This window comes from Aaosphaeria arxii (genome assembly GCF_010015735.1).
Source record: "Aaosphaeria arxii CBS 175.79 unplaced genomic scaffold BU24scaffold_1, whole genome shotgun sequence".
Taxonomy (NCBI): domain Eukaryota; kingdom Fungi; phylum Ascomycota; class Dothideomycetes; order Pleosporales; genus Aaosphaeria; species Aaosphaeria arxii.
The window spans coordinates 3,087,001-3,111,001 of record NW_022983474.1 but is presented as its reverse complement, the minus strand read 5'-3'; the positions used below and the strand labels follow the sequence as shown (position 1 = coordinate 3,111,001).

Genomic DNA, 24,001 nt, shown 5'->3' with positions numbered 1-24,001 from the left:
TGAACCTCGCCAGCGTTGCTGGGCCGTTTCCTCTCGTGGCGCCAGCTCATCAATGACCAGCCCCGCCAATTTCCTGCCTCATGTCCGAGCTTTACCACCATAATATACCTACCTAGGTACTCCAACCACCCACCGCAAGTTCGTCCATAGGGTAAACCCCCGGAATACTGCGGCTCTTCTTTCGACAAGCAACTCAACCTCTCCTCAGTCTCAAGTCACAATCCGCGAACCTGTACATATTCCCATACGACGAGCTGCGCAGAGCTGGCTAGCAATAACGATGCTACTACCAGACTCTCTCATCGCCCTTATCCTACTGTCTATATCGCCTTCCGCCGCAGAGCCGCAATGGCCACACAACCTTCCGAAGCATGTGAAATACTTTCCCGAAGATGAAGTGCATGTCAAGAGAGGCATTAGCATACAGGAGCGATTGCAAAGGGAGAAGCCGATCGGCTTGAAAAAGATGACAGCGGACGAGGGCGAAATGTTCTTTTTGGACAATTGGATATTTGCTAGCGATTTGGAAAACAACAAAAAGCGCAGTGAAACGGAACAATTTCTGAACGGTAGCATGAATGCTTTCTCGCCCCTACGACCACACGCCGAAAAGAACATCTTTGATTCTGTGAGGAGGTTCAATCCGCGATCATCCCTGTTCGCGAGGGATTTCCAGTGTCCCTCTGGAACGACCAGCTGTTCTTCCATAGGAGAGCCTAACAGCTGCTGCGGAACTGACGACACATGCATGAGGGTTGACGACACTGGGTTCGGATCGGTGGGATGCTGCCCTAAGGGACAGACTTGTGCTGGAAGTATATCCTGCGATGAGAAAAACGGGTACAGCAGCTGTCCGGATAGCCCGAATGGAGGATGCTGTCTTCCAGGATACAGTTGCCAGGACGTTGGATGTAAGTATAATATAAGTGGACATCGAGCATTGTCACGTCGTGCTAATCATCCCAGGTGTTGCCGCAGGAACCTCGATTACCTTCGTCCAACCTTCTACCTCTACGCCTAGACCAACCTCAACAGCCGTCGTGGTTGTTCCCACGACCCCTTCCCCCACGCCTACTCCTTCTTCGACGTCATCCTACACATGCAGCTCCGGTTGGTTCTCTTGTCCTGTTAGCCTTGGAGGTGGTTGCTGCCAAAACGGCCGGGAGTGTGCAACGGGGGCTTCATGCCCTGCGCCATCTTCCTCCTCAGCAGAATCTACCGGTACACCCAATGCGCCTGTCCGACCTACTTCTGGAAGCGCCGAACCCACGACTGAAGCTCAGAGTAGCCTTGGGCCAACCGAATCACTCTGCCCAACGGGCTTCTACGTCTGCAGCGCATACTATCCTAGCGGATGCTGTAGAGTAGGGAGAGACTGCCAGACCTCCGGGTCGTGTGCTCCTACTGCAAGTGAGACAATTGTGAATAGCAACGGAGTCGTAGTGGTCGCTCCTACTGGAGCTAGCTTCTCCCGTCCCATTGGCAGTTGTGCTACTGGATGGTCAAGCTGTGCCCCTAGCCAAGGTGGCAATTGCTGTCCCAAGTAAGTCAATCAACCGTAGGCGTTCAGTTCTTCAATATCTAACATATTATAGTGGTTATGCCTGCGGCGAGCAATGCACAGCAACCTCGGGAGGTAACACAGACATCACCAACAAAATGCCGCCAAGTACAGCATCTTCTTTCTCGTACATGTCCATATGTGGAATGATCTCTGGTGCATTAGCCATTGGCATCAGTATGATAATTTTCTAGTACATATTACGACTTTCCAATACATATCTCGACCGCTTCGCCTATGCGGACCCGGCTCTGAACTTGCTATCCAACTCCCTCTCCCGTGTCCAAATGTTCATCCCCAGTTTACTTCCTCTTTGCACTGGCAAGCCAGCATGCAAAGTCCTCCTGTCGCCAACCATTCCCTTGGCCCCCTTCTTCAGATTCTTCCAAAACACCGCATTCCTCGCGATCGGTCGGAACGTCACGCCTTCGTCCCACCCAGCATCACAATTGACAACATCGCACCACTTCTCATTATTCGGCGCATCGAGGAGCGGAAACTGCGTACCCCCACCCACGATATCCTCCGACGTCGCCACGTACACAAAAAACGACGTAGCTCTATTCCCACCATACTCGGCCGTCGTCTGCGTCGCCGAAGTAAACCAATCGGTGTGCGGCGCATAGTTCTGATTCAGCGAGTACGAGACGGCCTGCAGCGGCTCCAACTGCTCCATCTTGACATCGTAGCCCTGGAACTGCAGCGCGCGCTCCTCGATGCAGCGGACGACGCGGTCGGACTCTAAGGACGTCGATTGCGAGTTCCGCGTCTTCGCGAGCTGTTGCTGGCCGCTGCTGTCGGCGACCTGGGAGGCGGAGAAGCGCCCGTCGGATATCGATTGTAGGTGCTCTGCCTCCTCCGCTGTGATGAATGATGGGATGTAGATTATGAGTGGATCTTCAGAGAAGATTTGGACGTTGTAGAGATGTTCGGGACATGTGTAGTTTTGTTGTGGTTGTTGTGGTGGTGATGACGAGGATGTGGATGTGGATGCGGAGCATAAAGCTGACAGCGCGAGGAGTGAGGCTGGCAGGAGTGCTGATTTGGTGACCATTGTGACGATGTTCTGCGACCAATCGCTCGAGATCACGACGTACAACGATTATGAATGTATCAAAATTTGAAGAATCAAAACTTTCGGAAAACCTGAGGCCCCTCCCAATGTTTTATCTCCCACAGCTTATACCCCGAGATCAGCATGTGGGGTTCGTAGGAATCGCCCCTGTCGCAGCTTTCGTTTCACAATTGTTGCGAAACAGTCTAGGATGTGTCTGGTGGTCTACCCCGTCGAGTGGTTTAGTGGGGGCAATAGTGTGACGTCTTTCTTCAAATAAACCATAACTGTTCCCAACGGAATTATCTCAGAGTTATTCTTCAGTTTTTTTTTTTCCGATTGCCGCGATGAGGGTTTTGGTTGGGCTGTTTGCTGCCTTTTCGGCGGTCACATATGCGAAATTGGTTCGCGACGTATCGCATACGGCTTTCGACCAATTGCTGAAGGACAATGACCTTGTTCTCACTGCTTTCACATCGAAAACACTCGAGTCGTTACAGTCGTTCCAATTGATGTTCGAGCAAGCGTCAAAGGATTCATACACGCCATTCACGATCGTAAATTGCGACGAAGAAGTGGAACTTTGTAGGAAATACGACGTAAATGCTTACCCAGCAATTCGATTGTTCAAGAAAAGCGCAGAACCGGGGGGTGGAGAAGAATCAAATACAGGGGAGCCAGAAGTTGTGCGATTCCGAGGGAAGAAGACGAAGAGCGCGTGAGTAGTGGACCCATAAGACCAGTTAGTAGTTGTAGTATTAACAAAATATAGCATCGATTCATTCCTGACAAAACATGAACTCCCCGCTCTGGCACACGTGGGTCCAAAAGAATTCACAGACTTCAAAAAGATAGACGACGTTGTTATCGTCGGTTACCTTCGACCGGACCAAGACTCGCTGCTCGAAACACTGCGTAGTGTTGCCGAGCGATATCAGTTTAAATATGTATTTGGATACGTAACGGACACTGCGTCTGCAGATGCAGAGGGTCTCGCGATGCCGGCTGTAGTCGCGTACAAGAATCTCGATGGCGACAGCAGGGTAATGCAAGGTCACTTTAAGGAGCAAGATCTCGAAACATTCCTCGACGGTGTCAGCGATCTGACTATCGGAGAGTTCAGTGAGCGGGAGATTGAGAATTACATGGTGGTACGTTCGGTCATTCATCGACCGTCTCATTTTATGACGGAAGAAGCTAACGAACGTCTCGAATTGCAGAAAGGAAAACTGACCGTCTACCTATTCATTCAAGACGACGATTCAGCAAGGCAGCTGCGTATAGAGCTCACGCCCCTCGCGAAGAAGTATGCCCAATATGCCAACTTCGCAATTACAGACGCGATCGAGTTCGCACCCATGGCGGTGAACTATGGCCTCACGGAGAATGTGTATCCATCGCTCGTTGTGCACGCTCCCATGAACGATCATGTATTCCGATACCGGCAAGGGAAGAGGATCGAGACATTGCGGGTCGAGGACATGTTGACGACTATTTTGAGATCGAAGGCAGCGAACGGTCAAGTGTTTGGTGGAGATGCGCCAGATTTGTATGCGGAGGAGGAAGAGGAGCATGTTTCTGAGGGGGACGGACGCCATGATGAGTTGTAGATATTCCAATACGAACAAATCGGATATGAAGGAAACAATGCCGTAAAGTTATTCTCAGCTCATTTTCCAGTCGTAAATGTGGTTCTTTATTACTCCGTATAAGGGTTCATTTTTTGCAAAGAAGACCACATCGGGGTTTAATAAACGGGGTACTAGGCGAAGCCCCGAAGTGATTGTTTAATAGTGTGTGTGAATGTACAATGTATATAATGTGGAAATGTCATCTTTGTTCACGTCCCTACCAGTCTTTATTCCAAAGTACAAAGAAGAGCGTTGTATACGTACCTATTCATATCCGTAGTTCATACATAAGAACACTGACATCGCCAACTCTGACCCAAACACCCACTTTATAATCAACAAATATCATTTCCCCGACAACAATTCCGGCGATAACACTGAACACCCAATCACCATTCAGATTAGACAAAGGAATAATGTATCTTCTCCAACTGCCTCCCGAGCTTATAATGGAGATCTTCAGTTATGTTGGATCGGGGTACTTCCGCTGGAACATGTCACGTCTTTCGGTCTGCAGGCAGTGGTATTATTTTGCACGCCTTGCTTGCTTCCAGGATCTCTACATTTCACAATATATACTGGATCGATTGGCCCGCTCGCCATATTTGCAGGAAAACCTATGCTCAATTGAGGAGAGTGTGGAGCACCTGGATCTGCTATTACCCAGCTACGAAGAAGAACGTAATAGAATTGCGAGACAGCGTGGTCATTGGTGCATTGCTTCATCTTCGCCTGATGCCACAGGCTGGGCATCTGAGCAGAATGCCAATCTCGCACGGCTCGCCGCTGCCATCAAACATTCGAATAGACTGCGATCCCTGCGTATCTGCTCTCTCCCTGTTCGCCCTGTCAAGGGAGTGTTCGATCAATTGCTAAATAGTGCCGACCTATTCCGAAATGAGTTGCTCCCGTTTTTGACAGCCGGCAATCTGACGTGTCTTGACTTGGATCTTTGGAGAGACAGGGACATATTGAGAAAGACTGAACGCGAATATGGACATGGTCATCACCTCTGTACGATGATTTCCAAGCATCTTAGTACGCTTCGGCGTTTGCGAGTACGCATGCAACCCATCTGTCCAGATGTCTTGAAAATCAAAGAAGAAAACAACAAGCTGCGCCTTAGTGACGTTGTTATCAACATAATAGGGACAGATCGGTCCCCGTTCGAAGATGGAGTAGTATGTTGTGAGTCGATGTCGTATCCATACAGCGGGGCTACTACTTTGGAACGATTGAAGCAGCAGGCAAAAATTCTAGTGACCCAGATGGCAGCCCCGAAAATGGTGAGGATCCTGACAGATCATCATTCGAGGAACCGCGTACTTGCGCTGGACATTTTGACCGGCAAAAGGATCGCGGTGCGTGAGTATGGGGGCTGGGATGAAGAAGGTGAAGTCCTTGGGTTTTTCGATTGACATGCTCTTAGACATCTTGAGTACATTCCAAGGTTACTTTTCACGACGAATATTGGAATTGGAAGGTATCCTGTCACAGGCATATCTTTTAGGAATCCTTAGTTGGGACTAGCTGGCTGCTTGGGAATGGTAATTGATAAAATCGGATTGTGTGAATATAAACAGAAAACAAGGTCGTTCACAGTAAGAAGGAATAATTAGTTTAGAATGGGAAGCGGCGATTTGTATTACTCTCTTAAGGCAACCTGACAATGATTATTATTGTTACCCCCAAGATGACGATGATCTCGTCGAATGAAGAGAATCGCGACGTACATATATATAATGAATTAAATTCAATACAGAAGAAAATACGACGTGGATTTAGGAGTAGAAATAGAGCTTGGAGGAAAAAGAGTGAATGGAGGTTTGACCAATGGCAGGAATTCATAAAAATAATGTGGGGCCTTCGAGTGCACGGATCCACCGGACCACCGAAATCTTGGCTTGGTCCAAAACTTTCTTCACGACTTTTGATTCTTGCGACAATCGATTTTCTGTGTCGTTGGCGCAAAGCCATATCTTTTTTTCTCTTTCTTATGTCAACGAGCCACAGAAATAAGTATGGCACCAGTATCGCTGTCATCTGACGCATCCATCTCCTCCCACACCTTATCTGCCGGCTCCAACGCAATGGATACATCGAACATGAACTCGACCGCCCAGCTCGCATCGCTCCTCAAAAACCCTACACAATTTCTCCTTCCAACGTTACAACTTCAAGGGTCATGCGTTACGACCACTAAAGGGTTGCTCGATCCAATCGCCGCTGGTATCAGTGAACTACAAAAACAACGACAACAAGCTTTGCGCAAGAGGAAGCGGGGGGACTATGACGCCGTCGACCCTCTTAAGATTAAGAAGATACACACAGAAGGATTTGGTACATCGGCAATTTTCGAGCAAGCACGGAAGGTGCTAGACGCTGCTCTTGACGAGATAGAGCTCGCACTTCCGGTTGAAGAGAGCTCTGACGGGGAGGATGCTGAGCTTGACGAAGAATTGAGTGATTCCCTAGGCCATTTGGAATACGATGAGGACGACGAGATCTTGGATGATGGCGAATCAGTGGACTTCGATGATGACGACGATGACGACGAAGAAGGCGAGTCAGGGGACGACGATGATATGGACGAAGTTCTCGAGGTGGAAGATGATTATGACGAAATAGATGGCAGCGACATTGAAGAGGACGAGGACAAAGACGAAGATCAATCTGATGATGAACAAGCTGCGACATATCAGCCAGATCCCAACGGACTCAATGACGGCTTCTTCTCTATCGATGATTTGTAGGCGTCACCTATTCCTATAAGTGTATCGGTTTCGTTACTAACAATAAGTGCAGCAATCGCGTGTCCGAGTTCCTTGAGCAACAGGATCAACGTGGAGAGCCCGTAGACGAAGATGTACGTGTAGACTGATCGCTCGCAAATCGTTTCACAACTAACCTTAATCTCCAGGACGAAGAAGTCAACTACGATGCAGACCCATTTGCTGCTGGAATCGGAAAACCCCTTGGCGATGATGACTCTGATGAGTCCGAAGAAGGCGGACCAACGTTCGGCAACGTCGACCTTAACGCACCAGAAGGCGATAGTGAAGATGATGAGGAGCTCGACGAGGGTGATATGGATGGCATGGGCGATACAACAAACGCCAACGATATCATGTACGCAGATTTCTTTGCGCCTCCAGCACAGAAGGCGAATCGGAAGAAGAAGGGTCGGCCTCACCCACACAACTTCCCGACCGCGAAAAAGGATGAAGAGAAGGAGAGCATTGATGATGAAGACGTCGAGCGAGCAATGTCTCGTGTCCAGCGCGATCTATTTGAGGATGAAGATTCCGCGGGATCGCAGTCGGAAGGTGATCTAAGCGACCTGGATCCATCAGACCCCAAATCTCGGAAGTCAAATCACGAGCGTAGACAGGCTAAATTGCGGGAGGAAATCCGGAGATTAGAAGCAGCGAATGTTGCGAAACGGGAATGGCAATTGCAAGGTGAGGTTAGCAGTCGTGATCGACCAGAGAATGCCCTTCTCGAGGAGGACCTCGAGTTCGAGACGATTGGTAAACCTGTGCCTGTTATTACGGCGGAAGTCTCCGAGTCGATTGAAGCGCTGATCAAGCGTCGTATTCTTGCAAACGAATTCGATGAGCTCAAGCGTAGAAGACCAGACGATCTTGCTGTGGCAAATGTGCGCAGGGGCAAATTGGAATTGGATGATGCCAAGCCATCAAAGGGTCTGGCTGACCTATACGAGGAAGATATCTTACGCCAGACGGATCCTAACTTCGTTGATGCACGAGATGAGAAGCTGAAGAAGGAACATGCCGAAATCGAGGCCCTCTGGAAGAGCGTATCGGGCAAACTCGACTCTCTTAGCTCATGGCATTACAAGCCTAAGCCAGCTGCACCGAACCTGGAAATTCGGGTCGATGCTCCAGCTATTGAGATGGAAGATGCACGGCCAACAGCTGGTGGGGAAGTTTCCGGAGCAAGCATGCTCGCGCCTCAAGAGGTTTACAAGCCCGGTGATGAGAAGAACAAACTGGAGATCGTCACGAAGGGAGGAATGCCCGTTGCCCGAGAGGAACTGTCAAGAGAACAGAAGACTCGCCGTCGCAGAAGGGAGAAAGAGAGGATCAAGAAGGCCAATGACAACTCCAAGCCAAGTACGAAGAATAAGAAGGCAGAACAGAACAAGGAATTGCTTGGCACTCTCAAGAAAGGAGGTGTCCAGATCATCGGAAAGAAGGGACAACTTACTGACGTCGAAGGCAAAGATGTCAAGGAGAAAGCAAAAACCAGCGCAGGTGGTTACAAGCTCTAAAAGGTTGATAGATACATTTCCAAAGCATTGCATCCGGACTGTCACCCCATTACGACACCGGCATTTTACAAAATTTTACCACGAATATTTCTTTCTCTCTATTGTCATGTCGGCACACATTACCTCGGCCGTCCTTGGTTGTTTCAATCCAAGTGCACATCTCCCTCCCTATCTGCAAAAGGATAATACTTCTGCGTCTCTGTCCACAGTGTCTCCTCGTCTAATTGGCTTGCGTCCAATCCAGAAATAATGTCCTTGTCCTCGGCCAATACCTCGAAGCCCGGCACACAGTCAATCAGCGCATAAATCACGTAGCTACCGACGAAGCTCCACACAAAACCCACCAATGCCTCAACAATCTGAACGCCGAGTTGTCGAATGTTGCCATCAAAGAATACGCCCCCAACAATTTCCGTGACACCGTCATAGCCAGCAACCTCTTTGCGTGCGAAGCATCCAGTTGCAATTGTTGCAAGAATTCCACCAATACAATGCGTAGCAAACGTATCACCGTTATCGACCCATCGCCAGCGTCGCGCAAAGTCTGTGAACTTGATTCTCAACGCCTGCCTACATACAACAGCACCAAGTATGCCAAAGAAGAATGCAGTTGGTGTATCAATGAACCCAGCTGAGGGGGTGATCATGATCAAACCACTGATCGCACCCATAAAGCAGGAATCCAGACTCCATCTCCCCACCTCCGCGTACGTGATCAGCATCCACGTCAGCGCACCACTGGCCGCGCAGAGATTGGTGACGCAAAGAGCCATCACGCTCTTGAAATTGAATGCCAGGACCGTACCAGCGTCGAACGCGAGCCAGGAGCCCCAGATACTAATCATGGCGAGAAGCTGGCATATTGAGTTCACGGGCCGGTGGATTACGAGATGGGAAGGTGTTCGAGTACTGGATCTTCGCGATCGAAAGAGCGGGTAGGACAGGTAGATCGACATTGCGGTCGCGGTGGCTCCGGAATTGATGTGCACGGGTGTGCCCCCAGCGAAGTCGAGGACTCCGAGATCTTGCAAGAAACCACCGCCCCAGACCATGTGGGCGAGAGGGTCGTAAACAAATGTTGACCAGAGCTTCGGTGAATTAGTTAGTACCTGACCGAAGGGGACACTTGTAAGCAGGGCACCTTACCGCAATGAATGGAACCAGTGGAACAAGCCGTCCTCTTTCGCATGCTCCACCTACTGCGATTGCGCAGACTGTAGCTTGGAAAACAAGCTGGAAGAAGCTGAAAAGCACAGCTGGTATCGTTCCAACGGGTTCGGCAAGTACGCCTCGATGGAAAGCGTAGGTAAAGTCTCCAAACACAGCACCTCCTTCGCCGTATGCGAGAGTGTAACCAACTACAAACCACTGGATCGTGCAGACTGTTACGGCGAGAATGGAGGGCATGACAGCTGCAAGGGCGTTTGAACGTGTGCAGTAGCCGCTGTATGCAATGCCTACTGCTGGAATGATTCCCCAGCCTGGTCATATTAGCAATTGGACAGGATGAGGCGGCTTAAGCTCATGATCATGCTCAACATTGGTAGAAACAAAATATTTGGTTCTTACAGAAGACTGAGCACACAAGGACGAAGAGCGTATCTGTCCGATCGCAAGCTTCCCAAGCTTCCAACACCTTCTCTGGTAACACCATTGTGAGAGTGTTACAATCCTTGTCGCAGTACAGAAGCGGAAAGGAATTCAATCGCTATCCTCAAACACTTGTGAAAGGACGCAATTAGTGATCGCAATATCGAGCTTGCGGAAGATGAGATGAGAAGCTATAGCTGCTGCTATATCAGCTCAGGCACGATGATGTATGCAACAAACGCCGAGCAATATGGCGCTTGATACGTTCGGATATTGCCAAATTAGGCAACACGTGGAGGGATGATATGCAGGCATAGGAGAGATAAGAGATAAGGAGTTGGATAAGCGGCATTGATGCAACCAGAAGCTATGAGTCGTTGTGCGCCTATATTATCTTAAAAGAAAATAGTCCCATAAAATAAATCGAAACTTCAGAATTGCAAAATCCCATATGTTGCTTTAGATGGTTCGATTGGAGACTTTGGTCCAGATAATCACGTAGTACCAAGTCGGGATTAGCGTAACACTGTATCCATATATGGTTAGCGTACCGCCCGAATCTAGACTTACAAACCTTCATCGGTCACAATAATTATGCGTAGCGAAGTCAATCTCACAAATTTCACAAATTTCCCATATCCCGCCATGTCAGACTCAGAGGAAAACAGCAGCATGTTCGACGTGAGCGCAGATCTAGTCGCACCGGCATATATAAAGCCCGCCGGCCTCTCAGAAGTGACATTCGACGGTCTATTGGCCACCCCGCTAAAGCTTCATGAGGATCTGAAGAATGGATGTGGAGGGCAATTGTGGCCGGCTGGCATGGTGTTGAGCAAGTACATATTAAGGAGCCACAGGAACGATCTGGTGGATAAGACTATGTAGGTTCAAAGGCACCAGTCATGATTGCAGTAGCTAACCTTGGGCAGTGTGGAACTAGGCGCCGGAGGTGGACTGGTAGGGCAAGTATATCAGACTCAACGACATATATGGGACTCAGCCTTCTATTAGAACTGATCTTTGTATACAAAGAGATTATTACTGACCATCATTATGCAGGCTTGCGGTAGCTCTTGGGTGTCAACTGACAACAAAAGTCCACATAACGGACCAAATACCAATGTTCGACCTAATGAAGAAGAACATAGCGCTGAACAACCTTTCTTCCAAAGCTGTTGCAAGTGTCTATGACTGGGGGACACCAGTACCAGCATCCGTCCCTTCTCATCCAGACATCATTCTCGCTGCTGATTGTGTATACTTCGAGCCCGCATTTCCGCTGCTGCAACAGACGTTGAAAGATCTGATCGGCGAAAACACGGTGTGTTACTTCTGCTTTAAGAGGAGAAGAAGAGCGGATCTACAGTTTATGAAGGTTGCGAAGAAGATGTTTGATGTCAGTGAGGTGGACGATGACGTTGACAAAGAGATTTACAGTAGGGAAAAGCTGTTCTTGTACAGGATAACGAAGAAGAGGAATTGAGTGGTGCCAAAGAGAATGAATTCAACAATTTCGTAATAGACAAGCCTTTTGGCCTTACCCCATACAAACTAAAATGACAAAGCCACCCCAGGGTATCAAATTGCCCACGAAACAAATAGCCGACCCAGACGCAATAATGACAACAGACATCCTATCTCTGGAGATTTCGATAACCAGATCGATGAATCACGCTGCAGGAACCCACCGACTTCCTTTTGTAGAGGACCTACGATCCTTGTCCCCTGTCTCTGAATCCTCTCAATCCCCAAGATCAACTCTTACTGTATGAGATTCTGGTCTCTGACTTCACCCATATCTGGTTTGTCGCTTTCGTCCCAGAGTGCCGTTTAGCCTCTTCTGGGTAGGTTGCGTGGCACACGGATGAGCTTCGGCGACCAGTGTTGCCCGCCAGAGTCGAATGGTGAGGCGACATGGCATGCTCACTTTCCCACAACCTCGCTTCGTCATCGACACCCTGAATGGGAAGTTTCATTCTGTCCGACAATTCGGACGCATCGTCCCTCGACTCCAGCTCATACACTTCTCGCCCACGATGACGTGGGATCTTACGCCCCTCTGAATTGTGCTCGAAGGGAGCACTGCCTCCTTGATAATACTTTCCTTCTGCATAGCTTCGGTAACGAGAGCTGATGAGACCGGGAATATATTTCCAGAAGAAAGGTTTAAGAGCTGAAACGGAGGCGCATACGATGGATGCGTTTACTTCCGCGAAGCACCAATGGAATTGCTCGACGGCGGCCCAGGTATAGTCGGTCGACGTCATGAGAGGCTCTAAGAGAATCGTTCGGCGAACGGCTACGGCGCATACACTATAGAACGTGAGTTACGTGTAAAGTAAGTAAGTAATGGTAGATTGATCAACTCACAATGCTCCTGTCGCGAAAAGTAGACAGACGGTGATCTTCTGCTTCAGTCCCATATGTAGCGGTGCTATTACAGGGATAGGAAGGACCAGGGTAAACACATCGATGATGATGTTCAAGATCGATAACGCCACGTACTTAGTTAGTGGATCAATGCATTTTGCTGTTGGCATGAGCGTGGCGTCCCATGTTGCGGCGAGAGGCCAACAGGCGAAGATACTAAGAAGATTATAGACGACTGCGTACGTGGTCACAATACCGATCAGTGTCCAGACCAGCCATCGAAACCATGCTTGCGGAGAAAGTCGGAGGTAGAAACAAAGGATGGAAATCTTGGTAAATGCGAGGCTGGTAGCGTAGAAGATTGTTCCGACGAGGGTCATCTATCCCCTTATATCAATTGAGGTCCAATATGGAACAGGAACTGTTTGCTACTTACCACTTGAAATGGCACCGTGAAATCGCTTAGGGGCACATCCCAGATATGATACCCAAGGCCGACTTCCAGATCTGGTTAAAATGAGCCCTTCCGTTTTGTGAATATGGGCTGCTCTGGTTTGACTTACGTTTGAAATTTATGCCAAGCAGTAAAACACTGAACAGTAGTCCAACCATCACCATATCTAGATCCGATTAGTTGTCTAGATTCCCTCATGAAGATTGCCGTAAACCCACAGTCATCTGTATGTAGACCACCCTGGACCAGGCGAGTACGAGTGAAGATCCGCAAGCCCACGGCGAGCAACGCGACAAAAGTCGTTGAGAGTGCTGTTGCTTTGAGCTCTCCATGTAAATTAGGGCGATGTGTTGTGTGCCTTGTATGCGGAGCAATCGGCTCCGTTGTATAGAGAATTCCAGTTGAATTATCCACCGCTTGTCTTCCCGCCAGCATGGTGAGCAGCACAATATAAATCAAAAGTTAAATTCAAGTGCTCACACGCGGTTAAACTCCCGATGAGCGGGTTTGAGGAATCAGTGTCTATTTCAAAGATGCCACATTCGACTTCAGGGGCGTGACATCGCATGGCTTGTGCCAGTATCGGCCAGGCTGCGCCGTAGCAACCCGGTGACACCGCACAAGATGTGCCGTATCAGAAAAGATCTACTAGACTCCACTGTGCCTCAATCCTGATGTTGGAATAAGCGTTTGTGACAGTTGACAACCTCCCCTGCAATCTTACGCCCCGTCCAATATGCGGACAAAGCATGATGCACATCAACAGACTCGTCGTCGTAGTCTTGACACGATACAATTAGATGGGAGTGTGACGCATAGTAATGTATGTTTTCTTTTTTTCGCCAATGTGATATGTAGAGTCTTAATAATGGTGAAAGTTGACGGTGAAATGATGTTTGAAACGAAAACTGGTGCTAAGGAATCATCAACCAGACTGAGCAGTTCTGATGAACAGAATAGATCATGAATTTCAACGTACTTCTATTATATCATCGATGTGTAGACCTCAAGATATTTTAATTGAGAACGGAGCAACCGTCTAGTAAAGCATATTTCATACTACGAAATAGACGTTTACCAAATAGAGTACTACTCTGTACCGTCCCCCAAGAAAGGCTTCGTAACTGTCAGGAACGGACCAGACAAAGGGCACTTGACATCAGGAACAAAGAAACATCCACTATCTGCATATCTCATACGACAATACCAGGATTAAAAAATGAAGGAATACCAACAGATGCATTCGCGGAAGGAAAAAAGTGGGACACTTCACCGATCACATGCCTAACTGCGAGGCGTCGCAGGACCACCCTACCCATATGTTGAGATTGAACTTGGTGTACGAGTAGAATGGTTCCAATTATTTCTTCATTTTTGTATCCCGTACTGCAGGGTTGGATGGGCATTTCCCGATTCACCATTCTTTGCGACCCCGCAATCACTGATCAACAAACCTCAACCACCCACTTAGGTCAATTATAAAAATCGAAGAGGATCCAGCCCCCCCATCAATGTGACTACCTTCCCTTTGTCCTCGGCAGCAAAAGAAATATTGTTGCATCACTTTACCCGTCCCGTTCAAGTGGTTCGGGCTGTGGCACCGCACAAGTTGAGATGATTCCGCCTTCGTTTAATGCGGCACAGTACAGCTTTGACCCATCTATCTTTCGGCCGCAAACCCGACCCGTTGCTGCATGGATCGATTACGAGTATTTGGTAATATATCGGTGGGACCAGGTCTTCGGTTTTCCTAACTTTTCCTGCGGTGGTAGTAAGGGGGTTTGGTGGTTCTGCGAAGTTTTTGTGCAGTGCATATGTTGTGCTCGTCGTGCCATGTCCTACTTTGAAGCGGCACATTGTCTGGCCAATGAGTGTATCGTTTATCTTCTTGTTCATGTGGGTGTTGCAGGGTCTGAGATTACAACCAGTGTAACCTGCCGTGGCAGTCTAGGTTGCGATTTCTTCGTATGCATTGCAGGATCAAATTAATGTTGTGGGACACCACATTACAGAATCCAGTTGCTCGAATGCTGAGTAGATAATTCCTTTGTACATAAAGACATGCTGCGTCTATGCCTGTTGCACTCATTTCCAAGACAAATCAGTTGCAATCATCCTGATATCGAACCACTGTTGTCAGACTGAACCAAGATGTCTAGTCCTTACGCCGTGAACACGAAGCCCTTCGCGGACAAAGTTATTTGTGTGACTGGCGCCAGTAGAGGTACTGGGCTCGCATTATCGAAGTACCTTCTGGCTAGAGGAGCTACGGTGTCAATGTGTGCGACGTCCGCTGATAATCTGGCCAAAGCTGCGAAAGAAATTGAAGAAGAGTTTCCAGAGGCAAAGGATAAATACTGGACATTTGTTGCGGATATCGCAAATTTGGCCGCAGTCAAGGAATGGATCAAACAGACAGTTGCCAAATTTGGTCCATTGGATGGTTGTGCGAACGTGGCAGGTGAGTAGAGACGAGTTGACGTTAATAACGCAAAAGACCATCTAGTTAATGATGCAAACAGCGGTAGAACAGCGCGAGATCTTCCCAATCACGGACCTTGATCCTGGTTACTTCTCAAAACTTTTGAACGTCAATGTAGTTGGTACTTTCAATTGCCTGAAGGAGGAGATGAAGGTCATCAAAGACGGCGGGTCAATAGTCAATGTCGGCAGCATCGCCAGCCAATATGCATCGTTCGGAACGTCTGCGTACATAGCGAGTAAGCATGCTCTGCTCGGCTTGACGAAAGTTGCCGCAATCGAAGCAGCTCCACGCCGGATTCGTGTCAACGCTCTTTGTCCGTAAGTTTCAATAGGTATTCTTTTAGTTTAGCGACATGACTGACAAGTGGATAACTGAAAGTGGCTGCATTAATACCGAAATGATGGAGAAACCGTTCAATTCCGCCGTAGGAGAATTCTACCTCACAAAGGATAACATTCCTTGCATTCTAAAACGAGATCTCGCGGAACCGTGGGAGATTGCAGCCTCCATTGCATTTCTACTTGGCCCAGAGAGCAGTTACGTTACAAAAGCGACTTGGTTTCATGACGGTGGATGGGCCGAGGGTAACTATAGCTCTGGTTAGTGGTCTTTGTCATTCCATCTTTCTAAACCTCGAGGCCAATGGCTACGAGCACATTAGTGGCTTCAATGGCGTATATCAATCACCAGTACTGTATATACGTTCGAATCACTTGCCACAGATTTGTCCTGAACTCCTTGGTGACGACATGAAACACGCCTGTCCTGGGGCTCAGAGAATGTTCTCAATGAATTGGACAGATGCAGTATTATCTCTTCGACTGTCGATGTGAATTTCTAATGTCATCGAAGCCTTGACATGGGAATTGTTGGTAGCAATGCAATTCATCAAGTTACTGGTAAGAATAACTAGAGATTGCCTTACATAAGACATGGACAATCTGTTCCTGAGCTAATACCAAAGGGGAAGCTGCGGCTCGGCGAAAGATTGATCCCCCGATGGATCAGCCAACCATGGCCCATCCATGAACCCACGTCCACGCCACGCCGCGGGACAGGACAAGACAGGACAAGACAGGACACGCAAGGGTCCAGATGTTTTCGATACTCTTCTGGTACGAGTCCTAAGGTGGGTGGGTTTCCTGACGATCTTCAAAGGAGAAAATAACAACCCCCCCGCTTCTCAATCCTTCTTACTCTCTTCACTCTCCTCCATTTTCAATTCCGCCCTCTCTCCCCATATCCACGACTGGACTGCGATCATGCGGTCTTCTGTCGCTACAGCCACCGTCCCTCCACGGAAGCCCGCCGTGGAGAGGGTGACGGTCAAGGCACAGGAGAAACAGACCTCTGTAGGCTCCAATGCTCAAGGAGAAAACGACCATGATCATTTCTTCTGGACTTACACCGAAGAGCCGCATCGGACACGACGAATGGCCATCATCAAGGACCACCCAGAGGCAAGCTGATCCTCCTAATGTTCTGGCCTCAATTTCTGACTCCTGGATCTAGGTGACCAAGCTCTGCGGCCCCGAACCGTTAACAAAATGGGTCGTCCTCTTCGTTGTCTCCCTACAGGTGCTCTGCGCATACCTCCTCCGTGATAAGCCATTCATTTCATGGCCAACGTTCCTCACCGCATACATAATCGGAGCAACCGCCAATCAAAACCTGTTCCTCGCTATCCACGAGATATCTCACAATTTGGCATTCAAGAGTGCTCAGGCAAACAGGCTCTTCGCCATCTTCGCAAACCTGCCCATTGGCATACCATACAGTGCTTCGTTCAGGGTTCGTAGCTGCCAGACAACACGGCAAGCAAAAGTTCTAGCTAACAGTGTTGCAGCCCTACCATCTCACTCATCACAAATCCCTCGGCGTGGACGGCCTGGATACCGATCTCCCCACGCCACTTGAAGCTCTCTTCCTCGATTCCGTCCTCGGCAAGGCCTTCTTTTGCACCTTCCAGATTTTGTTCTATGCTCTGCGTCCCATGTTCGTTTATCAGCTACCTTTGACGAAAATACACTTTCTCAACATCGCTGTACAATTCGCATTCGATTTTGCGCTCATCAAATTCATCGGTGGCCGTGCTTTGGGCTACATGATTCTCAGCTCTTTCTTGGCTGGGTCACTCCATCCCTGCGCCGGACATTTCATTGCGGAGCACTATGTCTTCGACAAGCAACCTGAGGAGGCTCGCGATCCAGCAAACAAGATTCCTCTACCCGAAACATATTCTTACTACGGTCCGCTAAACATTCTTACCTACAACGTTGGCCTGCACAACGAGCATCACGATTTCCCTGCAGTACCTTGGACACGCTTGCCGGCTTTGAATAGAATGGCCCACGAATACTACGACGAGTTACCTCAGTGCAAGAGCTGGGTGAATGTCATCTGGCAATTCATTTGGGATAAGGACATCTCACTTTGGTGCCGTGTAAAGAGGAAAGAAGGTGGACGCAAAGTTGGCGCAGGAAACGGCTGGAGCGAGGAGGAACTCGGTGCGAACGAGAAGAAAGGACCAATCCCTGGAGTACGATAAAATCTTGTAAATGAAAATGCATCGGAGTGGCGTTACTTGGCTATTAATCATCATCTTGCATTTTGTTAGGGCCTATATCTCGACGGATGTAAAGGAATGGAATGATTCCTGGAGTCTGTGTTGTTTCCAGATCCTTGCATACAGGATCACGTGTCTAGCATCGCCTCAGCTCTTCGAGTACAGTCTCACAAGGCTGAGACAAGGTGATCCAATCTCTGACAGAACAGTCTTCATCCCATCCATTTTCTCCTCCGCATCATCGTGCTCATGGCCCGCTATATTTACTCGTCTTTGCCGACTGCTAGCTCTCACATCCGACTATTGTGTTTGCTGCCTAACACCGATCGCCGTGCCCAGATACGATGTCGGATTGTGGACTACGATCTCTCCAATTTACAAAGTTCGCATGTGTACGAAGCTCTGTCGTATGTCTGGGGTGATCCAACAGATACGCGCAACATTAATGTTGACGACGCCGAACTCCCAGTCACCTCGAATCTAGAGAAGGCGATGCATCACCTTCGAGATGGGTTCTTCCAGCGTGTTTTTTGGATCGACGCAATCTGCATCAACCAGGAAGATCTGAAAGAACGGGCTGCGCAAGTCAAGATGATGGCTGAAATCTATCATAACGCAAGTCGAGTCGTGGTGTGGTTGGGCGAAGAGCACGATGGCAGTTTCGAGGCAATGCAGATGCTGCGTGTGATCGCAAATGTACAGTCTGATAAGCTGAGAGGCGATAACGTGGGAGAGATCCTGGACATATCTGGCAAGAAACGTGAACAACTGCTCGCTCTTTTCCAACGCCCATGGTTTCGACGCATTTGGGTATGGCCCTACGATAAACATTTCGGCATCGAGCTAATGAGTATGTTTAGATCCTCCAGGAAGTGGCCGCTGCAGAGGTAGTTGTAATCAAATGTGGCGATGTTGAACTTAGTGGGCAGGCCTTTAGTAGTGCCCTCACCTCGATAGGTACATTAAGCCGGGGATGGGATTGCTCCGAACTCATTTCGCAAGTGCTGTCTGTAGCCCGATTATTGAGTTTCACGGCCCTGGTCTCCGATGCCCCAAGTGGAATAACCCTCAACTATCACACGTTGGTAAAGCTCGTCGACATCTTCCACAATCACCTGGCCACAGATCCGCGCGACAAAATCTATGCATTGATTGGGATGGCTACTTGGAGCGACTCGACCATGGATGTTATGCCTGATTACGAGCTGTCCTGGTCCCAAGTGTTCCGAAACTTCATTACCTCCATAATATCCGCCGACGAAGATGCAGTAGTTAATACGTGGGATGATGCACAGGTTGCGACATTACAGACCAAAGGAGGCTTACTTGGTAAAATAATCCGTACTCATCAAGGAAAAGACATACAGACAATCAACATTGCTACACGTTCCATCTTCTGGCGTGACCTTTACTGGTCCATTCTCCCCAGAACATTAACGTACCACGTAACTCAAGGAATTAAGACGATTCGGGAGGGCGACCTATTGTGTATCCCTAGGGGTGCCAGCACACCAATCATTGTCAGAGTATCTGACTCTCACCTCTCCATAATCGCTGCTGGTGTACCAGATCCGGACTTTTCTCTCATCATAGAGAATAGCATGGCCAGTGAGCATGGATTCGGCAAGGAGGACTACGCAGAATGGCTAGCAAGCATAGAAAAAGAGGACAAAAAGCTCTTCCTGATATGGGACTGGCACGAAACTTCTCCCGAATTCAAACCTCCAGAACGCATATGTAAGCTCCTAGACGATGAACGAAAGAGCCTCCCCACCCGCAAGGAACGCTATCATAGCCTCCTCCGTCTTTTGCAGAACCAGACATCCTTTCCGATGATCGTTGCACACTTTGAGGAAGCACGTAGAAAAAAGCGAGATGATGCTGGCTTGGACCCACAATTTTTAAAACAAGTACTCGACAGAGTATCATCAGATTGAGCGAGTGGTAGTTGATTGTTGAGACTGCTTGTTGCAGGCGTTTATACTGAGATAGGAAACGCGAGTAATTCCGCTATCATAATTAGATTTCTCAGTCGGCGTAAGGATCAATGTTGTCGATAAAGGGATAAGAATATATCCCTTCTGTTCAATAAACGTAACAAGTTCTATACTCTATGCCTCATGACACACTAACATCATTTATCGACGTCTCCCAATCCATCTCTACAAGCATAGGCAAGAGATTCCGGAATTTCGTGACGAACTCCTCGACCTCCTCCTTCTCCAAGCTACTCGTGTTATACTCCGCCACCAGGTCCAACCCACCTTCTGCCACCCAGCACTCAAACAACAAGGGCATCCGACCCATCTCCTCTTGATAACTCAGCTTCTTTCCGAACACCTCCTCGTCCATCTCCAACCCCTTCGGATGCACCGCGAACAATGCGCGGAAGTCCACCGCATTCGCGGCGTCGGGCGTCGAACGCACGATGGCAGGCAATCCAATGTGACCGTACTCGGCGACCGTGAGGATCGTCTGACGAATTGAATCCAGCAACGTGAAGATGGACTCCTTCCTACTGATCTTCGTGCGGAATGGCACCGTGAAGAGAGTCGGACCCGCGGTGTCGAGGATCGCCGGGATCTCGACCTCGCGGCCCGAGAACGACATGCAGAAGATGATGTCGTCCGCGGAAGACTTGGCGCTGTAGAGGAGGGAGAAGGCGGCTTGAGCAAAGATGGCGAGCGTGAATTCGTGGGGCCGCGTGCGGATGGGAAGGTGCTCGCGGATCGTGTCGGACGTGAGGTGGCCTGGGGTGACGCGTTTGGGCCAGAAGGGCGCGGGACTGTTGGCGAGTGCGGAAGTCCAGTAGGAGAGACATTTCTGGAGGGGGAGACGGGAGATGTAGCGTACGTAGTTCTTGAATGGGGCGAGCGGGGTTGGTTTTCCCTATTGTCGGATGTTAGTGGGTATTGTATGAGACGAGATGGATGTCTGATCTTACTGTTGTGTATAACTTTGATACTTCAGCGAAGATGATGTTGAGCGAGAAAGCATCATAAAGGGCGTGATGCATTGTGAACACAAACACCGGCGTTCCTCCTGGGCTATTCTTTACGACCCCAAGTCTCGTTAACGGCGTACCGAAGTCCATGCGAGGAAACTCCTCTGCCTCAAATTCTTTAAGATCATTGTAATGATCCCACTGGAACCCCTTCGTCACGACTTGTACCGCACCCGCATCCTCATCTTTGACGAGCCTTGTGCGGACGATTTCCGCGGACTGGGTCATTGTATCCCAGGCTGATATGAACTTGTCCAAAGAAACGGATGTAGGGAGTTGGAAAGTCACACGTAGCACGTATGTTCCTGGCTTAGACATGAGTGCCGCGCCCAGGAGCATTGCCTGGGGCGAAGTGCTGGGGTAGACGTCGCTGATTTGGTCGACGTCTATTTTGCAGACGGTGGCACAGCGAGCCTTGAGACTTGGGACGTCTACTGTCTGTTTGATCAGAGAGAAATTATCGGGCACTGCGTCTTGAGATGAAGTATCTAGAGTGCCCATCTTCAAGGCCATGTCCGATAGTCGAGGCTGCGAGATTATGATGGAAACGGGCAGATGGATGTTATTCCTAGCTGCTGCGGTGACTAGTTGCATGGAAGTCAGGGAGTCGCCACCTTCCTGGATGAAGTCGCTGTCTGGAGTTATATCTGCTGGGTTTGTGGATAGGACTTCGACCCATAGGTCTCTCAATTGTTCTTCTTGGGAAGTCAAAGGTCGTGTCGTTGACTGCGTTGATGCTTCCGTTAAGGAGAAGGCGAGTAACTCTTCTTGTGTAAGGTTTTGCGCAATTTGTCTTAGGGTTGCGACGTCCTTCTTTCCGTTCATTGAGAATGGTATGGCGGGAATTGGTATGAAGAGTGTGGGGATCATGTATGATGGTATCACCTTTAACAGGTTCTCTTTGGATTGATGCAGCACATCTTTTCCCTCAGCGGTCAATTGCAGGGTGGGACGGCTCTGGGCCTCTTTGACGGCTGCAGAGTCTTTTGCGAAAGATAGAAACGAGATGAGGGGATACTTCTTAGAATGCTGTGAAGCTGTGTTGAGGAGAACTACAGCAGTGTCTGAACCGGGTATTGCAGCTTCTAGGTGGTGCTCAATCTCATCTAGTTCTACGCGCTGGCCATGGATTTTGACCTGGTTATCTTTCCGGGCAATAAAGGAGAACGTTCCGTCGTTGGCGTGGAATCTTACGAGATCTCCAGACTTGTAAAGTCGTTTGACCGATGGCAAGAATTGAGATGCTTCGGTGGGCAATGGTGGTTGCCATGGTGCACCATCGAGGAAGACACGATTCGTCTTTTCTGGGTCCCTGAGATAGCCTCTTGCTACATTGCGACCCTCGACAATCATTTCTCCAGGACATCCTATAGGTGCAAGCTTGGTGTGGTCATTGGGATCTACAGCCCACATGCGACAGCCAGCCGGACGGCCAAGGTTGGCGGCATTGTCACGGCCAGCTACAAATGCATTCGTTACAGAGCAGTAAATGGCACATTCGGCTGGTCCCATGATAAGGTGAACCGATACCGTCGGATCTGAGGCCCATAGGTCAATATGCTTCTGCGAGGGTGATTCTCCTCCAACGAGAAGCGTTCGCAATGTCGGTACGTCTTTGGGCTCCAACAAAGAGAGCACAGAGGGCGTGAAAAATGCCCAGTTAGCCTCCAATCGTGTCACTGTTGCAGCGAGGTCGCTAATTCGTTCTTGTTCTGACGGTGAGCACACACAGCCACCTCGGGTAAGAGCGTAGAAAACGTCGCCTACGCTCACATCAAACGTATAGGCTGAGAACTGGAACGTGCGTGTGTGTGGACCGACATTCACACGGTCTGGTGCGCACATGCCCTCACTGGTTGTTGCGATAGAACCATGTTCGACGACAATCCCTTTAGGCGTGCCAGTTGATCCCGATGTGAACGTGATCGCAGCGGCATGGGAGGGTGTAGGCTCTGGCAGTGCGTCCGATAAATCAGGAAGGGCGCGAATGAAGGTTTCGTCTACTACAAAGCCCTCAACCAATGATTTATGATCCGTGAGACGCTCAATATTGCTCTTATCCACGATCAGGAATTTGGCCTTGCAAGTTGTGAGAAACTGGGCCTGGCGTTGGATAGGGTTCGTTATGCCGAGATGTGCAAAGCAAGAGCCGGCTCGCAAAATGGCCAACATGGTTATTATTGTGACCGCTGACTTGTCCAAGCACAGTGCGATTATATCTTGGTTTGCTGCATCTTCCCCAACAACCCCTCGGCGAACCAATTCGCCCGCAAGGTTCTTCGATAAGACATCCAGCTCTGCATAGCTAAGGTTCATATCCCAGGAGCAAATGGCAGGCGCATTCGGTCGAATTTGTACTTGTTGTGCGAAAAGGCTGCAAAGTGTCTCGTTCACGCTTGGTGGAGGTGTTGAATTCCATTGAAGTATACACTGCTCATCTGCAGCGCTGAATATCTGAACATCTCGAACCAGGGTTGAGGCGTCCAACGTGCTAAGTTGAGACACTGTCTGTTCGAGTTGGCCGATGAGAACGCGAGATTCGATGTCGGAGCCATCGCGTTGGTGGCTGCTCGTGATTTCGATATTCACTTCTGGGATGTCGGCAATTATTATCGAGGTGGCACAAGTCGCATTTTTGAGATTGCTATTTGGCCATGTTGATTTTGCAAGATCTCCCAGCTTTTGCTTTGTGTTACGCACGAAATCACCCACTCGAGTTTCCGGATCAAATCCTAGTCGTAGTGGCGGTAGAGGCTGCGCGTCTTGCCGCGCTCCAATTGCGCATTGGAAACTGACATCGCTGGCTTCCAAATCCCCGGCACGGCGTGCCAGAATAATTGCCCAGGCAGAACCGTACAATTCAAGCTCCTGCTCCTTGAGCAGGGGTAACTGGACCTCGATTTCTACTGTCGCAACCATTCTGTATGATGAGAAGAGGTGTAGACGAAATGCTCTGCCTCTATTGTCGTATGATGTTCAAAGCCCTACTTGT

General features: G+C 49.1%; 12 protein-coding genes across 12 annotated transcripts; 8 read left to right on the top strand and 4 right to left on the bottom strand.

Annotated features, from left to right (window-relative positions):
- Window positions 1-280: 280 nt before the first annotated feature.
- BU24DRAFT_457446 (uncharacterized protein) lies at window positions 281-1,755 on the top strand (the record flags this gene model as incomplete). Its single annotated transcript, XM_033531543.1, has 3 exons — window positions 281-911; window positions 967-1,543; window positions 1,596-1,755. The coding sequence occupies 3 exons, from the start codon at window positions 281-283 to the stop codon at window positions 1,753-1,755; spliced, it is 1,368 nt and encodes a 455-aa protein (XP_033389806.1).
- BU24DRAFT_21200 (uncharacterized protein) lies at window positions 1,673-2,789 on the bottom strand. The gene has a single exon (XM_033521945.1). The coding sequence runs from the start codon at window positions 2,613-2,615 to the stop codon at window positions 1,797-1,799; it is 819 nt and encodes a 272-aa protein (XP_033389805.1). The 5' UTR covers window positions 2,616-2,789; the 3' UTR covers window positions 1,673-1,796.
- A 173-nt stretch (window positions 2,790-2,962) lies between these two features.
- BU24DRAFT_457444 (uncharacterized protein) lies at window positions 2,963-4,225 on the top strand (the record flags this gene model as incomplete). The annotated part of the gene is made up of 3 exons (XM_033531542.1): window positions 2,963-3,333; window positions 3,388-3,766; window positions 3,836-4,225. The coding sequence occupies 3 exons, from the start codon at window positions 2,963-2,965 to the stop codon at window positions 4,223-4,225; spliced, it is 1,140 nt and encodes a 379-aa protein (XP_033389804.1).
- A 437-nt stretch (window positions 4,226-4,662) lies between these two features.
- On the top strand, window positions 4,663-5,615 carry BU24DRAFT_404473 (uncharacterized protein; the record flags this gene model as incomplete). Its single annotated transcript, XM_033525648.1, has 2 exons — window positions 4,663-5,427; window positions 5,460-5,615. 2 exons carry the CDS (start codon window positions 4,663-4,665, stop codon window positions 5,613-5,615), a joined length of 921 nt encoding a protein of 306 aa, XP_033389803.1.
- Window positions 5,616-6,267: 652 nt separating this feature from the next.
- BU24DRAFT_430133 (Mpp10 protein) lies at window positions 6,268-8,540 on the top strand (the record flags this gene model as incomplete). Its single annotated transcript, XM_033529792.1, has 3 exons — window positions 6,268-6,995; window positions 7,052-7,112; window positions 7,167-8,540. The coding sequence occupies 3 exons, from the start codon at window positions 6,268-6,270 to the stop codon at window positions 8,538-8,540; spliced, it is 2,163 nt and encodes a 720-aa protein (XP_033389802.1).
- A 143-nt stretch (window positions 8,541-8,683) lies between these two features.
- BU24DRAFT_383516 (Rh-like protein/ammonium transporter) lies at window positions 8,684-10,194 on the bottom strand (the record flags this gene model as incomplete). The annotated part of the gene is made up of 3 exons (XM_033524814.1): window positions 8,684-9,628; window positions 9,687-10,021; window positions 10,110-10,194. The coding sequence occupies 3 exons, from the start codon at window positions 10,192-10,194 to the stop codon at window positions 8,684-8,686; spliced, it is 1,365 nt and encodes a 454-aa protein (XP_033389801.1).
- A 551-nt stretch (window positions 10,195-10,745) lies between these two features.
- BU24DRAFT_487876 (uncharacterized protein) lies at window positions 10,746-11,613 on the top strand (the record flags this gene model as incomplete). Its single annotated transcript, XM_033533502.1, has 3 exons — window positions 10,746-11,011; window positions 11,060-11,079; window positions 11,228-11,613. The coding sequence occupies exons 1-3, from the start codon at window positions 10,776-10,778 to the stop codon at window positions 11,611-11,613; spliced, it is 642 nt and encodes a 213-aa protein (XP_033389800.1). The 5' UTR covers window positions 10,746-10,775.
- A 187-nt stretch (window positions 11,614-11,800) lies between these two features.
- BU24DRAFT_487875 (uncharacterized protein) lies at window positions 11,801-13,389 on the bottom strand (the record flags this gene model as incomplete). The annotated part of the gene is made up of 5 exons (XM_033533501.1): window positions 11,801-12,443; window positions 12,501-12,880; window positions 12,937-13,007; window positions 13,064-13,120; window positions 13,173-13,389. 5 exons carry the CDS (start codon window positions 13,387-13,389, stop codon window positions 11,885-11,887), a joined length of 1,284 nt encoding a protein of 427 aa, XP_033389799.1. The 3' UTR covers window positions 11,801-11,884.
- Window positions 13,390-15,024: 1,635 nt separating this feature from the next.
- BU24DRAFT_21137 (2,5-dichloro-2,5-cyclohexadiene-1,4-diol dehydrogenase) lies at window positions 15,025-16,127 on the top strand. Its single transcript, XM_033521938.1, has 3 exons — window positions 15,025-15,415; window positions 15,477-15,756; window positions 15,818-16,127. The coding sequence occupies exons 1-3, from the start codon at window positions 15,106-15,108 to the stop codon at window positions 16,041-16,043; spliced, it is 816 nt and encodes a 271-aa protein (XP_033389798.1). The 5' UTR covers window positions 15,025-15,105; the 3' UTR covers window positions 16,044-16,127.
- Window positions 16,128-16,701: 574 nt separating this feature from the next.
- BU24DRAFT_430128 (sphingolipid delta4-desaturase) lies at window positions 16,702-17,987 on the top strand (the record flags this gene model as incomplete). The annotated part of the gene is made up of 3 exons (XM_033529791.1): window positions 16,702-16,899; window positions 16,952-17,230; window positions 17,286-17,987. The coding sequence occupies 3 exons, from the start codon at window positions 16,702-16,704 to the stop codon at window positions 17,985-17,987; spliced, it is 1,179 nt and encodes a 392-aa protein (XP_033389797.1).
- A 134-nt stretch (window positions 17,988-18,121) lies between these two features.
- On the top strand, window positions 18,122-20,030 carry BU24DRAFT_21081 (HET-domain-containing protein). Its single transcript, XM_033521934.1, has 2 exons — window positions 18,122-18,815; window positions 18,866-20,030. The coding sequence occupies exons 1-2, from the start codon at window positions 18,255-18,257 to the stop codon at window positions 19,940-19,942; spliced, it is 1,638 nt and encodes a 545-aa protein (XP_033389796.1). The 5' UTR covers window positions 18,122-18,254; the 3' UTR covers window positions 19,943-20,030.
- A 546-nt stretch (window positions 20,031-20,576) lies between these two features.
- BU24DRAFT_21095 (CoA-dependent acyltransferase) lies at window positions 20,577-21,429 on the bottom strand. Its single transcript, XM_033521935.1, has one exon. The coding sequence runs from the start codon at window positions 21,346-21,348 to the stop codon at window positions 20,908-20,910; it is 441 nt and encodes a 146-aa protein (XP_033389795.1). The 5' UTR covers window positions 21,349-21,429; the 3' UTR covers window positions 20,577-20,907.
- Between the last annotated feature and the right edge of the window lie 2,572 nt (window positions 21,430-24,001).